This window comes from Petromyzon marinus, chromosome 53 (assembly GCF_048934315.1).
Source record: "Petromyzon marinus isolate PM22_M1 ecotype Great Lakes invasive population chromosome 53, UKy_Petmar_22M1.pri1.0, whole genome shotgun sequence".
Classification (NCBI taxonomy): domain Eukaryota; kingdom Metazoa; phylum Chordata; class Hyperoartia; order Petromyzontiformes; family Petromyzontidae; genus Petromyzon; species Petromyzon marinus.
Window position 1 is genome coordinate 3,479,841 of NC_133719.1, and position 18,024 is coordinate 3,497,864.

Here is an 18,024-nt window from a genome sequence, read left to right on the forward strand (position 1 = left end):
ACGACGCCAACGCGGTTCCGCCGACCGTCACCACGACAGATGGGGGGGGGGGGCGGGGGGGGGGGCACGCGTGGCACGACGCGCGGTGACGCGGGGGCCAAGGTTCTCAAAGACGTCACTACGCAAAAAATTCCGCCCCCCTCCCCACCATCCCCCCCTGACCGCCGCCCCCCTCTACCCACCACCCAGCCTGCCCACCTCTCCCCTGCCGACTACCCCCCCCCACCCTCCTACCCACAACGCATCAACGGCAGTCAAAACGGCCGAATGTCGCGGCACGTTGATGATCGTGACGCGGCGAACGTGGTCAGCAGCGGGGAAGTGCAGCGAGATCCCACCGTTGGCACTGCACTACGGCACGCCACGTCCACGCTCCCCGCCTTCACCACGCCCGCGACGACCGGGCGTGGTGAAGCACGGCCAAACGGCACCTCCCCGTGACCGACAAGGGGCGGTGTCGGGGGTAGGACGTCACCCGGGAGCGGATCGGACAAAGCGGCTGTGGAAAAGGAAGCGCTAGCCGCTCGAGCCGCTCGTCGATGGGGGAGAGCGGGGGGGGGTGTTGGTGTTGATGGCGTAGTGGGTTACGATTTAAAGTCCCAACCACCGCATTTGCATGCAGTTGCCCTGCGTAGAAAAGGATCCCCTCCTCCCCTCCGAACACGAGTTCCTTGCTACAGCACCGAGGGAGCCCAGGTTAAGATCCCGCGCATCTTGTACGGTGCAGGAACCCACGTCTTGTTTCCAGGAGAGAGTGGGCGAATCATTTACATCAGTGTCGGATAATCAGCATCACACGTGGCATGCGGTGTGTGTTTGTCTGTTTTTAAACAGTATATAAAAGAGCAGTTTTTTTTTACATTTAAATAGCTTTTGTTCGTTTTTACCACGGAAGGAAAAATAAATACAAGGCCGCACATAAATTAATTAAAACGTCGTGAAATTTGTCGCCTGCCGATTTATAAAACGTTGCAGATAAACTCACCGATCAACTTTGGAATTTCAAAACAGTTCTGGATTACTTTGTAATCTTATTGCAAAGCTAACGACTCCGGCATTACATCGCTGCCTTTCTCGCTGCCACTATGAGTTTCATTTTTGGGATATCCAATCAATCGTACGACTTGGTTTGACGTTATCTCACGAAATAAAAATGTCTATGCGATCGCTCGCCGGGGATTTTTCATCATAAGGTCTGCATATTGACGAGGCGGCGATTTGGCACGGCTCATCTTCACAGTTCAGTCACACCGATGTTTTAAGACGACATAATCCATCGACAATTATTCAATTCACTCGGTGACCAAACGCCTGGGCTCGGTGGGGGGGGTAAGCAGGCATTATGGATCGTTTCACACTGAAATTGTAATTGGCACAATTATATACTTTAAAAGATTTCTGCAAAGGACCGCACGTTACCCCGTACTGTGAACAAAAATAATGAGGTTTTACCCTTCATGAGCAATAAAACAGCTGTTAACATGTTAAAACACCAAATAACCACAATACCAGTGGTGAACATGATAACAAACATGCTCTGTTCATTCTAGATTTGAAGCTTTCGTGACTGCAAGGATTCATACTCTTTGCTTTTTTTCTGTCAAGTCACGTAGGTAAAATAAAATTAAAATAAAAGAAAACAACTAAATAAAATCACGACGTTTCGGAGGCAACACAAGCTTCTGTCTTCAGGTGGAAGAGTCACAGCAAGATAGCTGCATCTTGTTTACCTACGTGACTTAACCGAAAAAACCAAAGAGTATGCTCTGTTCAGTGTGTGTTGTGGGCTAATCAGTTTCAAAGACAATGCCATATATAATTATCAGACCATGTTTGTTTGCATGCTCAACACAAGTACTGTGTGGCTAATGCAGTAACATTATTCCTTGCAAAAAGGTATCTGTTTGATGTTTGAACATCTTAACACAACTCCTGTTTTGTTTCCAGTTATTTTTCATACGTTGATAGTGGCAAAAAAGGTCCCCCGAGCCGCCCCCTACAGTGTTCAAGAGCGCAGAAGGGTTGTCAACACATCTATGCCTCTATATAAGGAACGAAACAGGTGGACTTCTCCACAAATCTGGATGTCGCCTGATGAAACTGGTTGTAATTACTGGCAAAACGTCGTGCTCAGATTGTAAATGTTGTGGCTTGGCTCTCCAACACACCGGTTAGTGCTGTACTAGTGACGAATTGGCCACGTTCTGTTGACGTGACAACCCTTACTAGTTGGCTGTGTCGGGTGGTGGCGGGTTTTAACGACACATTTATACATGTACGCGATCTAACCCAAAAACCTCTATTATGGATGATATTGGTCGGGAAAGCCTTCGTGTTAAACCAACCAATACTGAGAATTTTTTTTTTTTAAACGGCGCGTTAACTCTACGAGTCGCGTCATCGTCTCTTTGTGAATGAGCCGCGGGGATGTCGGCGGCGGAGGGGGGGGGGGGGTTGCTCGGGGAGAAGTTTCGATTGCCGTGGGTTCGTATTCACATCGTCGTCCGTAACAATATACACAAGTGCTAAACCGAACGCACCTCCACAGCAACAACAATAATTATTGTTCTTCAGAGTTTGGTCTTTTAAAAACTAGCATTCGACGTAAAACAGTTACCCAGAATTCCACACGGGCTACACAAATCCAGAAAGTGTCTTCTGCAACGACATTCCCAAACCGAATTAAAAAAAAAAATTAATAAACCCGGAGAAAGGAGAACGGGGAGCGCGGCGCAAAGCGAGACGCGCTCAGCATGCACGGAGAGTAAACATCGCGAGCGGGCACGCAGCCCGGGCGAGCGTGGCGACGAGGACCAGTGGCGATCGTGCAGACGCTGGGCCATTCGCGCGCGCGTGTGCCACGCTCGTCAAGGAGGACGCCGTGATCGCGGCCGCTGATGCTTGTCGAGATGGGCAGCAGCAGAGACCTCTCGCCCGCACGCCCCCCACCTCTGCCGCCCCCCTCCCCCCCCCACCCCGCCAGCGTAAATATAAACCCGGCGATACGAATCGCGTCCGCACGCAAGCCCACGCTTACGCACGGCCGCCAAGGCGCAGCGAAGCTCGCCCGGACCCTGAACCACGCCGCGCTCAGCTCAACGGCAGCAACACAAATAATTGGACCGTGGTTACTAAACAAAGTAAAAATAAAACAACACCGCCCCCCCCCACCCCCCCCCCCGGGTACGAAAGGGAATAAACGTTACCTCCGATCGCGGCTGCAGCAATGCCCCTTGCGTGTGTGTGTTGTTTTTTACGTTTAGTTTTTGTTAAGTTCGAGTTTGGAGAGCGATGAGTGTAGCGCGACCGCGGGCTTCTCCCTGGTGGTAGTCTCACCGCCGCCGCCGTCGCCGCCGCCGCCGCCGCCGCCGCCGCCCGGCGACGAGCGGGCGCGGCCGAGGCGCCCTCGGGCCTCTTAGCAGATCTTGGTGATGGTGACGCTGCCCTTGATCTTGAGCGTGTTGATGAGCGACACCGACTGCACGCGGTGGCAGAAGTCGAAGATGAGGTGTCCGTCGACGCTCACCTTGAAGCGCTGGTGCTCGCACGCGATCTCCAGCTGGCGGGGGACAGGGGCGGCGGTGGGGGGGGGGGGCACGGCGGGTCAGTCGGCGCGCTCTCATTGTTACTTGTTACGTTGTTGTTGTTGTTGTTGTTTTTTTTTCGATTTAAAGCTTTCGTGACTGCAAGGATTCATCTTCTTTGGTTCTTTCGGTAAAGTCACGTAGAATGAGAATAAAATAATATAATAAAATAAAATAACACAATAAAATTCTCAGTGACGAGACAGTCTCGTCCCTTCACCTGATGAAGGCCGCTTGTGTTGTGGCCGAAATGTCGTGAGAATTTTATTGTGTTATTTTATTTTATCAATTTATTATTTTATTCTCATTCTACGTGACTTTACCGAAAGAACCAAAGAAGTTGTTGTTGTTGTTTGTAATGTTATTTTAGTTGTTTGTAACGTTATTTTGGTTGTTGTTGTTGTTTGTAATGTTATTTTAGTTGTTTGTAACGTTATTTTGGTTGTTGTTGTTGTTGTTTGTAATGTTATTTTAGTTGTTTGTAACGTTATTTTGGTTGTTGTTGTTGTTGTTTGTAATGTTATTTTAGTTATTTGTAACGTTATTTTGGTTCTTGTTGTTGTTTGTAATGTTATTTTAGTTGTTTTTAACGTTATTTTGGTTCTTGTTGTTGTTTGTAATGTTATTTTAGTTGTTTGTAACGTTATTTTGGTTGTTGTTGTTTGTAATGTTATTTTAGTTGTTTGTAACGTTATTTTGGTTCTTGTTGTTGTTTGTAATGTTATTTTAGTTGTTTGTAACGTTATTTTGGTTGTTTGTTGTTGTTGTTTGTAACGTTATTTTAGTTTAACACGTAGGCTTTAGCAACCAATAACATCCATAAGCGTTTTTTTGGGTTAGATGGCGTGAATATATAAATGTGCCCTTACTAGTTGGCTGTGTCGGGTGGTGGCGGGTTTTAACGACACATTTCTATATGAACGCGATCTAACCCAAAAAAACCTCTATTATATGGTTATTTTAGTTGTTATTTGTAACGCAAACATTGACAGCGTTCAAGCGCAGACCAGAAGAGGCTGGTCCAGGGTCAATGGCAGTACAAAGACAAACCCCCATATAGCCTTGAACGGACTGTTAGGGCAAGTGCTGTTAGGGAGCAGCACCTACGAAGGCCGGTACGGCACACGAGGGGGTGGGTGACCAGCACCACGCCCGGCCGCCTTTGTCTCCCCAGTGGTGCGACGTGTACACACCGCACCAGGTCATTATTTGAGGCCGAGTCGACCTAGGGGAGGCCCAGGACCGGTTCAGATATATAATCATCACTGGTGTTGGCCGTGAGTGGTGAATCGAACCCGGGTCGCTGGGCTAGTATCACAGCATGCTAACCACTACACTACCAGCTCGGAACTGACACACATACACACACACACGACCTCCAGCTGACCGGCACCTCACGTCAACCACCAACATCTTCATCACTACCAACAGCCGCGGACCGGCACCACCTCGAGCATCACGCCAACTCCATCACGGGCTGCTGCGGGGCCCCCGAGCGTGGCCCGAGCGAGCGCCCCGTGCCCGCCTCGCCGACGGCGCCCGCGCAGAGGGGGGAACTGACCCGGAAGGGCTGGTCCAGCGTGAAAGGGAAGTAAGGCAGCGTAGACTCCTCCTTGCCCCAGGAGCCGGAGAGCATGGTGTTCCTGAGGATGGCGCGCGGGCCGAAGAGCGCCGCCATGTTGAAGGCCACGTCGGCCGTGGTCCAGTCGCCGCACGTCAGGCTCACCGTGAAGCTGCTCGCTCGCACAAACATCCCCCGACCCCGCCCAGTGTGGCATCAGCAGACCGCTGGGGCGAGCGCCGTTGGCGGGGGGCCGACGGAGGCCGCAACGGATTCACGAGGGAGGGCGTGGCTCTGCCCAGCACCGCGCCCGGCCGCTTGTGTCTCCCCGGTGGCGATGTTGACACGTCGCACCAGGCGCTCATTTGAGGCCGAGTCGACCTAGGCGACGCCCACGACCGGTTCAGATAATCGTCACAGGTGTTGGTGACGGCGAGCGGGAATCGAACCCGGGTCTCAGGGTTCGAGGCGCAGCGCGCTAACCGCTACACTACCGCTCCCCAGGTACACGCGCACATACGTACGCAACAACATCAATTAATCACAACTCATCATCACCAACGCCATCGTCGATCCCTTCTCCCTCAAAACTCCTGCAATAACAACATTGCTGAATTCCGTTACACGTCATTCACTCTCATCCGTTACAACTCTCACCGCGCTCTTTCGCTGGCGTTTTGGCAAAAACGCGACTTAAAAAAATAACAACCCAAAATCGAACCGAAAAAAACAAACACAAACTCCGTAACCCATCCCCGCTCGCCCGCCCGCCCGGCACCTGTCTGGATTCTTGTCCACGATGCCCATGATGGTAATCTTCATGCCGACGCGCAGGCCGTTCTTTATGTTGCCGGAGAACGGCACGGCCTGCGAGCGGAGACACGCGCGGGGTTACGTCACACGGGGCACCGACGAGGGCACGGAGACCGGCAAACAAAGACTTAGATCCCCTCCCACCGTATAGCCTTAACGGACTGTTGGGGTGAGTGCTGCGAGCGAGGAGAGCCTACGAAGGCCCGCACGGCGCACGAGGGGGCGCCGTGGGTGGCCAGCACCACGCCCGGCCGCCTTTGTCTCTCCGGTGGCGACTGACTCTGACCAGAGAAGAGGCTAGAGATTAGAAGCTCACGGAGAGAGAACAGATCCGAGCAGCCGACGACCCCATGCAACAGCGCGGGATGGAAGGGGCCTCTCGGTCAGCGAGGGGAAGAAGAGGCGGAGCGACATTGTCCACCACTACATGGGAGCTTCTGAACATTGGCCGCTCGCTGACGCGATGATCTGATTGGCGGCACGGGAGAGCGCGCGCGCAGAGCCTCCTGCCGTGTCAACGTGCGGTCGCAGAGTATGCGGTGCGGGTAAACGGAACGCAGGCAGAGGCTCAATTAAAGTGAGAGCACAACGCCCGCCCGCCCGCCCGCCCGCCCGCACGCTCTAATGAGCCGATCGCCGGGCACAGCTGGGCCAAATTCGCCAAATTCACTTTCCATCTCCGAGAATTCCACGCCTAGAAGCGGGGCTCGGCAAAAAAAAACCGCTGCAGATCGCCGTTAATTAGTGGCAGGCAGGCGACGCTCCCGCCGGAGTGGCGGCCAAGGGAGGGAGCGTGCCCCCCAAAGAGGACATGGCGGCGGCGTTCAACCAGCAGTGGATGGATCACGGCCGATGGCGACGGCAATGGGAGCGATTAAATCGACTCGTGCTCAGGAGCTACGCAGGTCGACCCATTGCACCCCCCTCCCCCCCCAGAGTTAATTACACATACGGCCGAGCCTGACCGAGACAAGCAATTAGGGGGACCAAAAACCTCGTTCCGATAACGACCCCTTTAAAAGGCCGGCGCACAACGGCTGCGGCTGTGTGGGCACATTACTAAATTGCACGGCTGTGTAAAAAATAAAAACGCGTGTGTGTGTGTGTGTAAAAAGTGGGGAGCGGTGGCGTTGCGGTTAGCACGCTGCGCTACGAACCCGGCAACCTGGGTTCGATTCCCGCTCGCGGCCAACACCCAGTGACGATTATCTGAACCGTTCTTCCCCTAGGTCGGCTACCCCCAGGCGACTAAGCCTCAAATGAGTACCTGATGCTGTGTGTAAAACATTACCAAAGAGAGAAAAGGTGGCCGGGCGTGGCGTGTGCCGTACCCAGCTTTCATCGGTGCTCGCTAACAGCACTTGCTTAAAGTCTGTTCAGGCTATACGGGGAATCTTTGTCTTTGTTTTGTAAAAGGTAAAGGGGAAAGGGGCGATCCTGAAAGTTATTTACTTTGCCTGACCACTCCACAGCTGGTGGAAGGTTCTCCCCACTAGAGGCGCAGCACTTGAAGGCATTTTGGCCTACTCTTCCACGCTGACCAGACATCTTCTCGGAAGGGGTGTGTGCGAGCACCCACACCTTACCCCCACTGCACACGGACCAGCCGAACGCAGCCTCGCTGCGGTGTCCTTGTTTACGCGAGGGGGGCATCGTTAGCAAGCGCGCACCGTCATCTCGACCGCCGGGCCGGGGGGGGTGATGGGAATCGAACGGGCGACCTCTGGATGGCAAAGTCCAGCGTGCTGCTGACCGTTAGGCCACCGCTGTGGGCAGCGGCGCACGTGGGCACGTGCGATGGAAAAAAAAGTTTCGCTCTAGGGTGGAATGTCTCCATCGGATGAAACCAGACGGTGCAGCAGCGGCGGCGGCGGCGGTCTGAACCGAGCGCCAATCATCGCAACGACAAAATGCCCCGCCCTCCCCTCTCGCAAGCATTTACGCAAGAGGTGAACGGGCAGTATGTATGTATATAAATCCCCCCCAGTGAAGGGCATGTGTGTGTATGTGACAATGCTGCGTTACAAGGGTGCGGTTTAGGAAAGGCCGCTAATTTGATTTGTAAAGGATTTGGGTTTTCGCCGCGGGAGAAGGGAGCGGGAATGCCGGGGAGTGGGCGCTTGGATTGCCCTGACGCTCGGGGTGGGTGATGGGGGTGGGTGATGGGGGTGGGTGATGGGGGTGGGTGATGGGGGGGGAGCGGGTGGAGGGGCGGGTGGGGGGGATCACCCACCTTCGACACGCGGGGTCATCACGACGCGGTCACACACATATGTCGCAGGTCCAACATTTCAAAATCATCCGAACGCTGCACATGGGTGTGTAACCGTGAAAACTGAGTTTTGAGAGGGTGTGGGATCAGTTGGGTAATAAGTCAACGGATTGACTTGCGCGCGCGTGCGAACGAGCGTATCAGGACGCACAGTTACCACCGCGCCAGCGTGGATGACAAAGTCGCTTTGTTCCGAGCAAGTCCGACACCGCGGTATTTCTAGGCGAGTTTCCCCATTCTCAAGAAAGGTGGGCGAACGGCGATCACGATTTCACAAATTTGCAAAAGAAAAATCCCTGTAATCATAGCCAATGTGATGTGAAGCACATCCAAACACCACACGAGTCACATGTACCACTGGAAAGATCATCTTTATACCAACAACGCTCGCTTGGTTACGTATTTATTTTTGTTGCGCCAGATGTGGATAATGGACGGTGGCAGTGAATGCGCGGCCATCGCTGCTGTGCTCAATCTTTGGAGGCTGATATCACAGATAACATAAAACCCAATTGGTTTTTACAAATTTACTGTGCTGAGAGATAAACTTCTGTAGATGTAACTGGTGAAAAAAAAAAAGCATTTACTGTGCTTTCGCGAGGTGTAAAGTAAATAGCTCAAACAATAACTGGAACCAAAATGCGTTTGGATGCCTGCCAATCGCAAAGCAGTCTAGTTAACAAAACAACAATCCCTAATGCTAAAGACGTTGGTTTGTGGATTCCGAGTCTGCACGACGGAATGCTCTTCCGTGAACCGCTCCAATCATTCGCGGAATCTCACGCGGAGCGGCGTCGGTTGTCGGCGGCCACTTTAAGCGAGACGTTTGAACGCCGCACGGAGCGTGTGCGAGCAGCGGGCCCCAAGCCTCCCGAGCCGCGACCGGACACCGTCGCTCGCCGCGTGCCGCGCGCGCTCGACGGCGCGGCCACGCGCTAGCGGCGAAGAGATTCCCGACGTCGCCCGACGCAAAATCCGTCCGCCAGCCAACACCGAGCGCGACTCAACGACCGCCCGGCGACGAGCGCCAACTCTGCTGGCGCTCGTCGCGTGGATGATTGATCGGCCCAGCGCAGCCAGCTGACGAAGAGAGCGGGGAACGTCGCACGGGGCTAATCGCATTGCGGGCAACATGATGTAACGTGAATGGACAATTGATTTTTAAAAGGGCCGTTAAGTTTTGATTTAAAGCTTTCGTGACTGCAGTAATTCATATTCTTAGCTCTTTCGGCAAAGTCACGTTGAAGGGAAACAACAAAATAATAAAATATATATATAAAACAATAAAAATTCTCACGACGTTTCGACCATAACACAAACGGTCGTCATCAGGTGTGTCGGTTTGCATAAATTTATTTATTTTTAAACGGTGTATTTATTTATAAAAAAACGTCAGCGCCACGCACAGCGATTTGGCAGTTTATTTACAAGGACTAGCCCATCTATGTTGTGAAAAGAAGAGGGGCCGTTAGGGTGAACAAAGAAGCAACCCACCTCCGGCAACGTTCTCAACAGCGTGACCACACACGTTCCGTGGACAGCCCCTCTGGCCAATTTGTCACCGGTTTCGGGATGTGTGGATCGTGGGAGTTATTTCACCAAAACGTTACCGCGCTAGGGCCAGTGCGGGCCGGCGAATGAAGGAAGCGTAGACGCGGCGGCATGGAAGTAAGAGTTCAACAATCGAAGAAATATTCATATTCTTAGCTCTTTCGGTAAAGTCACGTTGAAGGGAAACAATAAAATAATAAAATATATATAAACAATAAAAATTCTCACGACGTTTCGACCATAACACAAACGGTCGTCATCAGGTGTGAAAAAAACCAACGGCAAGAAACGTTTGAAAAATAAATTAATTAATACAAACCGACACTTTTCTTTCAAATGTTTCTTGCCGTTGGTTTTTCACACCTGATGATGACTGCTTGTGTTATGGTCGAAACGTCGTGAGAATTTTTATTGTTTTATATATATTTTATTATTTTATTGTTTCCCTTCAACGTGACTTTACCGAAAGAGCTAAGAATATGAATTACTGCAGTCACGAAAGCTTTAAATCAAAATCGAAACAATGTCACGCGTAGATCCAAACGCGCCACCGCGTACGGCAAGCCAGGGAGTGAACAGAGCTTGCAGGGTTAAAAACGGCCAGAGCCAGGGCGGTAAAAGCCAGGTTAGAGAGGTGAGTTTTCAAGACATAACGATGAATGTTGCTGCACTGCCATTGCCTACGCAACACGTAGGCCCGCAAGCCACCCACGGCAACCCGCTACGGGCATGGCGGTTACCTATCCGTGCACAATCAAGGTTCACTCAGATGGTAAACGCTGTTGACTCTCCAACACACCGGAGTGCTGTACTAGTGACGAACTGGCACGTTCCGTTTACGTGACAAACCTCACTAATTGGCTGGTTTAACGACACATTTATATTTACGCGATCTAACCCACATGAAACCTCTATTATGGTGAAACGTATATTGGACCCGTGCTCGGGCGCGTAACAAGTGTCGCTGTGTGTGTGTGTGCTCGCGTGTGGACATGTGTTTTGCGTCAAGTGGCAGACTGCACCCACCAGAATGCTTGCACTGTGCTCCTTATTGTCATGGTTTTCAGACTGCAGAGGCGGGGGGGGGGGGGGCACACGGGTGAAGAGAGAAAGTGGAAGGAAACGTCAGTGGCCGACGCGCCACGCAAACACACACGGGGGACCTCACGACGAGAGGCGATTCACCGCGCGTCGCACAACAAAGGGGGCACGCTGCCGTGGTGTGTGACAAGGGGCTCAGCACGCCGGCGGACTTGCAGGAGAGAGGTCGCCGGGCCGGTTCGATCTCCCGGCGCGGCAGTTGGAACGGCGCAGGCTTCCTAAGTCCCTCCGTCTCTGCGCAGCCGGAAGTATACATGGATACACCGGCGGTTAGTCCATTGGCAGGTCACGCGCGATGGGGGAAAAAGGGGTGGGCACTCCTACCTCTAACGAGACGTCTGGCCAGTGTGGAAGAGTAGGCCGAATACCATGTGCAGGGGCTCTCTAGACCTCCCTCGAGTGGCGGTTTGTCCGCCAGCAGTGGCGTGAGCGAGCTTTTGCAGGGCTGCCCCCTTTAACTATGTTGCTCGCAACATGCTAACGGAGTTGGCAGTCGAAAGGGTTGACGAAGTTTGGTTTCTCATTGCCAAGTGGCAAATGGATCGGGGGGGGGGCGGGGGGGGGCGGCAATGCGCTACGGACAATCGCAACAAAGATGGTGGTCACGCGGGGGGGGGGGGGGCGAGGGGGTCGGTGGATCACAGCATGAGCGTCGGAGTTTGGTTGCGATTGGTGCAATCTTAACACGGCACCATCACACGCGGATATCTGCTTTTCCCAGCTCAATGTTCTCATGCGTTCACAACGCAGCGAACTGATCAAAAGGATAAACGGCTAGGAAATCCCGAAATGCTCGACGATTGGCAAGAATGGGTACAAGCTGTGTGTTAACGGTTTAAAAAACAAGAATAAAACTTAATGACCCCATTTCGGAAGACCACGATGAGAAGATAATTTGGTGGACCTTGCAGTGAAACGGTGGCTTTGTACGACGCCGTGGCTTGCCATTTTATACAGGCCAACAGTGAGGTTTGATAGAACTGCACATATCTTTTATTGGCACAATTTTAAACAAACCTGTCAACTCCTTATCAGTGCCCTACCTTATTACAGACCAATTCTGACCTTATAAATCTCAACGTTCATCCTACAAAGTCCCATCACAAGGGCGAAACACAAATAAATAGACAAAATTTACGTTACTAAACAAACACAGTTTAATGCATTAATTTTGATCATGGGTGTCAATGGTGCTACGTATCATGCTGTGATCTTGCATTCTGCTGCTTGCGCTTGATATAAAAAAAGCTGCCCCACGACTTTGTATTATTTGGCCATATGATTCTAGATTTGAAGTTTTCGTGACTGCAATGATCCATACTCTTTGGTTCTTTCGGTAAAGTCACGTAGGTAAAAAATAAAATTAATCAAATCACAATTGATTCACTTTATTTTTATTTTATTTTTACCTACGTGACTTTACCGAAAGAACCAAAGAGTATGGCCATATGATGTTTTGTTGCTGCCCGTATTGAAACGGCTGTACGCCGTATGGACCTCAAAACTCAATTTCCCTGTACAAGACTACAGCATGAACCATATGGGCTGACGAGTATGAAGGCTAAAACGGTCACTTTGTGGTGTCGTCGTCGGCGGCCGCTGCTGACAATTATTAATTCCCACGTGCATTTGGATAAGTGAATAATTTCACTTGTGCACTATTTTATATTCCCACATTTTGAATAAAAAAAAGCCCAATGTCAATGTTCGTCACGTTTTTTTCTTGTTTTTAAAGTGGATGTTTAATCCCAGCCGGCAGTGGCGTAAGATTCGCCGAAATATATAAAAACCCGTGCTGTGATCTAATCGTCTGGAACGACCCGGGTTAAAATTCAGAGGATTAGAGTGCATTTTGAGCAGCCATGAGATTAATTACAACCCAGGAAGAACCAAAGCAACACATTTCACACACGTGATATACAGGGGGTTTTCGATTTTTTTCGTACAACTAAAAAAAAATTCAAAAATTTAATTGACAAATTCAATTAACAGATGAGCGCTCCAATGTACGGATGGTCCTTTAAGGTTAATCCACTGCTGAATGAATGGCTCGACACGCCGCGCCGGTCAGGGTTGTGCGAGCACACTTCACCGCACGAAGCAGAGTGTGAGGTTAGCGAGCTCTCTGGCCGAGCAATTGAATTCTAGTGGGGGCGGGGGCGGGTTGCATGATGCAGTGCGCTAACCACTGCACCACCGCTCCGCCTCGGGTACGCATTGGAGGCGAGCGAACACAACAGCGGGAACGCGAGAGCGCGTGCGACCATAGGAAAAAAAAACCGCAATCAACGACGCCTCTTCTGATTTGTACCGGAAGATTTCAGACAAAAGGAAAAGCTGGCCGACGATAAACAGCTGCGATGGTTTTGTAACCGAATTGCGACTCGCTTCCCCCCCCCCCCCCTCTAGGAATGGAATGGTGAGCGAGGTGAGGGACAGTGAGCGAGGTGAGGGACGGTGAGCAAGGTGAGGGACGGTGAGGCACAGTGAGCGAGGTGAGGGATGGTGAGTGAGGTGAGCGAGGTGAGGGACGGTGAGCGAGGTGAGGGATGGTGAGTGAGGTGAGCGAGGTGAGCGAGGTGAGGCAGGGTGAGGCACAGTGAGTGAGGTGAGGGACGGTGAGGGATAGTGAGCGAGGTGAGCGAGGTGAGGGACGGTGAGCGAGGTGAGGCATGGTGAGCAAGGTGAGGGACGGTGAGCGAGGTGAGGCATGGTGAGTGAGGTGAGGGACGGTGAGCGAGGTGAGGCATGGTGAGCAAGGTGAGGCATGGTGAGCAAGGTGAGGCATGGTGAGTGAGGTGAGGGCTGGTGAGCGAGGTGAGGCATGGTGAGCAAGGTGAGGCACGGTGAGCGAGGTGAGGGACGGTGAGCGAGGTGAGGCATGGTGAGCAAGGTGAGGCATGGTGAGCGAGGTGAGGGACGGTGAGCGAGGTGAGGCATGGTGAGCAAGGTGAGGCATGGTGAGCAAGGTGAGGCATGGTGAGTGAGGTGAGGGCTGGTGAGCGAGGTGAGGCATGGTGAGCAAGGTGAGGCACGGTGAGTGAGGTGAGGCATGGTGAGCGAGGTGAGGCACGGTGAGCGAGGTGAGGCACGGTGAGCGAGGTGAGGGATGGTGAGCGAGGTGAGGCAGGGTGAGCGAGGTGAGGCAGGGTGAGCGAGGTGAGGCAGGGTGAGCGAGGTGAGGCAGGGTGAGTGAGGTGAGGCACGGTGAGTAAGGTGAGGCATGGTGAGCGAGGTGAGGCACGGTGAGCGAGGTGAGGGACGGTGAGCGAGGTGAGGCATGGTGAGCGAGGTGAGGCATGGTGAGCGAGGTGAGGGACGGTGAGCGAGGTGAGGGACCATGAGGGATGGTGAGCGAGGTGAAGGCAGAGGATCTCGTGATTGTTGAGGCTGAATAAGCAAAGAAAAGCACGGAGCACTGAATGGGTGTCATGATAAAGGGACTCACAATAAAGACAAAGATCCCTCGTATAGCTTTCAGCAGACTGTTGGGGCAAGTGCTGTTAGCGAGTAGCACCTATGAAGGCCGGCACGGCACATGAGGGGGTGGGTGGCCAACACCACGCCCAGCCGCCTTTGTCTCCCCAGTGGCGACGTTTACACACCGTACCAGGTACTCATTTGAGGCCGAGTCAACCTACGGGAGGCCCAGGACCGGTTAATATAATCGTCACCGGTGTTGGCCGTGAGCGGGAATCGAACTCGGTAAGCCGGGTTCCTAACGCATCATGACAACCGCTGCACGAGAGCGCTCCCCAACGCACACATTCATACACACGCACACGCTTACACACCTACATACACACACACATTCACACACACACACACACGCTTACACACCTACCCATACAACAACAACCGCCATTCGCGACTAAGTGGCGGTGACGTCACCACGACGCTTGTGCCAGGCCATGTGCACCTTGAGGCCACGTGAAGTGTCGAACGCCCGCTGGCAGGAGGTCACGGGGCAGACCCAGGTGCCACGGGTCGACTGACTGAGATGACTGACTGATGCACCACCTGTGCCCCCTACTGTGCCAACCATGCACACATTCATACACACACATACGCTTACACACCTACCCATACACACATTCATACACACACACATGCATACACACACACATTCATACACACACACGCTTACACTTACATACACACACATGCTTACACACCTACCCCTACACACATTCACACACACACGTCCTCCTGTACCACATCACTCCATCTCTTCTCTAGCCCGTGCTGCGCCCGTTTAGCCCCCTCGATCCGGCCGAACAAAAGCTGTTTTGGCATGCTGTGGCTGGGCATCCGGGCTACATGACCCAGCCAACGCAGACTTGCCTGCCGGAGGAGCTCACCGATGGGACCTTGCCCAGATCTTTCAAGGATTTGTGAGCTCCTCACACAATCCAGTCTGGTTAAACCCAGGATGGACCATAGGCAGGGTAGCCCAAATGTTTCTAACCGGCGAAGATGTTCCATTAGGGGGGTCCACGTTTCACAAGCGTAGAGAAGGGAGGGAATGACCGTCGAGAAGACCTGAAGCTTAGTGCGGAGCGACAGACCAGGTAGCTTCCACACAGCATTACGCAACCGATGAAAAGATAATGCCGCTCGACTGATTCGGAGTGAGACCTCTCCTGTTAAACTGGAGCCGGTCATAAGCACACAGCCCAGGTTTGGGAAACTCTCCACTCTTTCCACAACTGCCCCATCACCGATTGGGAGTTGTGGGGGTGGAGTGTCCGATGGTACAAAATACCCAGGCAGGTGCTTAGTTTTGGTGGGGCTGATGGTAAGGCCCCATCTCATAGTGGCACGCTCCAGTCTCAGCAGCAGCATCTCCAACGCCTCCTCTGAATGAGCAGCTATTACCAAATCATCGGCATACATAACGTGGTTGAGCAATAGGGAGCCATCCCTTGACCGCACCCGGGCATCGATCAGCCTCCCATTATATCTGTACCAAATGGAGATTCCCCCGGTACAGCTATTGAAGGCTTCACGAACTACGTGGTCAAAATAGATGTTAAATAATGTGGGAGCCAGAGGACATCCCTGTCGCACCCCAAGGTGTACAGGGAATGGCTCTGACTCCCGGCCACGTAGTTTTACCCGGGCCCGCTCACCATCATGAAGGTCCTTAATGATCGTGAGCAGAGGGTCAGGGACTCCAAAAGCACGAAGAACAACCCAGAGCCCACACAGAGACACGTACAGAGCCACGGAATTTGTCCCAACAGGGACAAATTCGGAATTTGTCCCAACAGGGACAAATTCCGTGGCACGCGCATACACACACGGACTCGCGCGCAATAACACAAAGATCCCCCGTATAGCCTGAACAGACTGTTGGGGCAAGTGCTGTTAGCGAGTATCACCTGTGAAGGCCGGAACGGCGCACGAGGGGGTGGGTGGCCAGCACTACGCCCGACCGCCTTTGTCTCTCCAGTGGCGATGTTTACACACCGCACCAGGTAGTCATTTGAGGCTGAGTCGACCTAGGGGAGACTCCAGGACCGGTTCAAATACTCGTCACTGATGTTGGCCGTGAGCGGGAATCGAACCCGCGTCGCCAGTTTCGTAGCGCAGCGTAGCGCTAACCTCGACACTACCGCTCCCCACAACACAAACACACATACTGACACGTACTGACACGTACACAGCGTACTGACACGCACACAACGTACTGACACGCACACAACGTACTGACACGTATTGACACGCACACAACGTACTGACACGCACACAACGTACGGACACGCACACAACAACGTATCCCTGGCACGGTGTTGTCAGCGAGCACCTATTAAGGCCGGGCATGGCGCACGAGGTGGTGTGGCCGGGCACCACGCTCGTGCCACGGAAACCGATTCAGACGCGATTCGCAGTGGCTGGGAATGGAGCTCAGGTGGCCGGGTTCGGAGCTCAGGTGGCCGGGTTCGTAGCGCGGTGCGCTAACCACTGGCCCCACCGCTCCCTAGTACACACTCCGACGCACGCGTTTCATGCACGGACGTACGCCGAGAAGACGACACGCACAGCGGTACACCTCGCTCAAGCACCGCTGCCATATCCCAGCGCGCGCACACAGCGAGGGACGCCTCCATCCATCATTCAACACCGACCCGCGTTCGGCCTACACGTCTACCGGGCGTAGTCGCGCCCTTCTCGGTAGGGCTGCTAGGCAAGAGAGGTAAACCCCGAGGCGGGCCGGTCGCATGCGAGGAGCGCAGCGTGCGGCGCCCAGGAATCTCGGGAACGCGGCCCGAGCCGCGGCGGAGAGGGCCCCGCGAGAGACGCGCCCCGCCGGGTAGAGCTTCTCTCCCCCCCTCCACCACCCCTCACTCACGTTGTTGGCCATCGCGAACGAGCGAAGCGGCGCTCCGGATCCCGCACAGATCGGCAGCACGAGAAAAAAAACGGGACGTCCAGCGCGCGCGTGACGTCAGCGCGTTCGTACGCGTGACGTCGCCACGCAGCCGCCGTTGAGCAATGGCAGAGCGCCTGGGCTCGGCGTAGGTGGTGGTGGGGCGGGGCCCAGGGCTGAACGGCGTGCGTCGTGGTGACGTCATGACGCACAGCCGCAACGCGCCGTGGGAGGGGGTTGTGGTTGCGGTGTGTGTGTGTACGTGCCTGTGTGTACGTGCCTATGTGTACGCTTTATGTGTGTGTGCATATAGTAAGAAGCGGTAGTGTAGGGGTTAGCGCGCTGCGCAACGAACCTGGCCACCCTGGTTCGATTCCCGGCTCACGACCAACATCGGTGACTTATTCGAACCGGTCCTGGGCCTCCCCTAGGTCGACTCAGCCTTGAATGAGTTACCTGGTGCGGTGTGTAAACATCGTCACTGGGGAGACAAAGGCGGCCGGGCGTAGTGCTGGCCACCCACTCCCCTCGTGTGCCGTGCCGACCTTCATAGGTGCTCGCTCACAGCACTTGCCCCAACAGTATGTTAAGGCTATACGGGGGATCTTTGTCTTTGTGTGTATGTATATGTCCCTGGGTATTTTGTGCCACTAAACACTCCAACCCGCTCAGCTCCCCAATTGGTTATGGAGCGGTTGTAGAGAGAGTGGAGAGTTTCCCCATACCTGGGCAGTCTGCTGATGACTGCGTAACCCTCCGCACTAAGCTT

The 18,024-nt window shown here is 53.4% G+C and overlaps 1 protein-coding gene across 1 annotated transcript; it reads right to left on the minus strand.

Annotated features, from left to right (window-relative positions):
• Window positions 1-865: 865 nt before the first annotated feature.
• Window positions 866-17,371, minus strand: LOC116953921 (galectin-related protein-like). Its single transcript, XM_032974236.2, has 5 exons — window positions 17,238-17,371; window positions 10,808-10,849; window positions 5,924-6,012; window positions 5,146-5,317; window positions 866-3,559 (listed from the first exon to the last, which is right to left on the minus strand). Exons 1-5 carry the CDS (start codon window positions 17,247-17,249, stop codon window positions 3,416-3,418), a joined length of 459 nt encoding a protein of 152 aa, XP_032830127.1. The 5' UTR covers window positions 17,250-17,371; the 3' UTR covers window positions 866-3,415.
• Between the last annotated feature and the right edge of the window lie 653 nt (window positions 17,372-18,024).

Bases quoted from the DNA above. Each gene is read 5' to 3' on its own strand.
- LOC116953921 (XM_032974236.2), bottom strand. The intron at 6,013-10,807 runs GTGGGTGCAGTC...CTCCGCTCGCAG, and splicing joins AGCACAGTGCAAGCATTCTG to GCCGTGCCGTTCTCCGGCAA. The intron at 5,318-5,923 runs GTGCCGGGCGGG...GCGAGCGAGCAG, and splicing joins GTGGACAAGAATCCAGACAG to CTTCACGGTGAGCCTGACGT.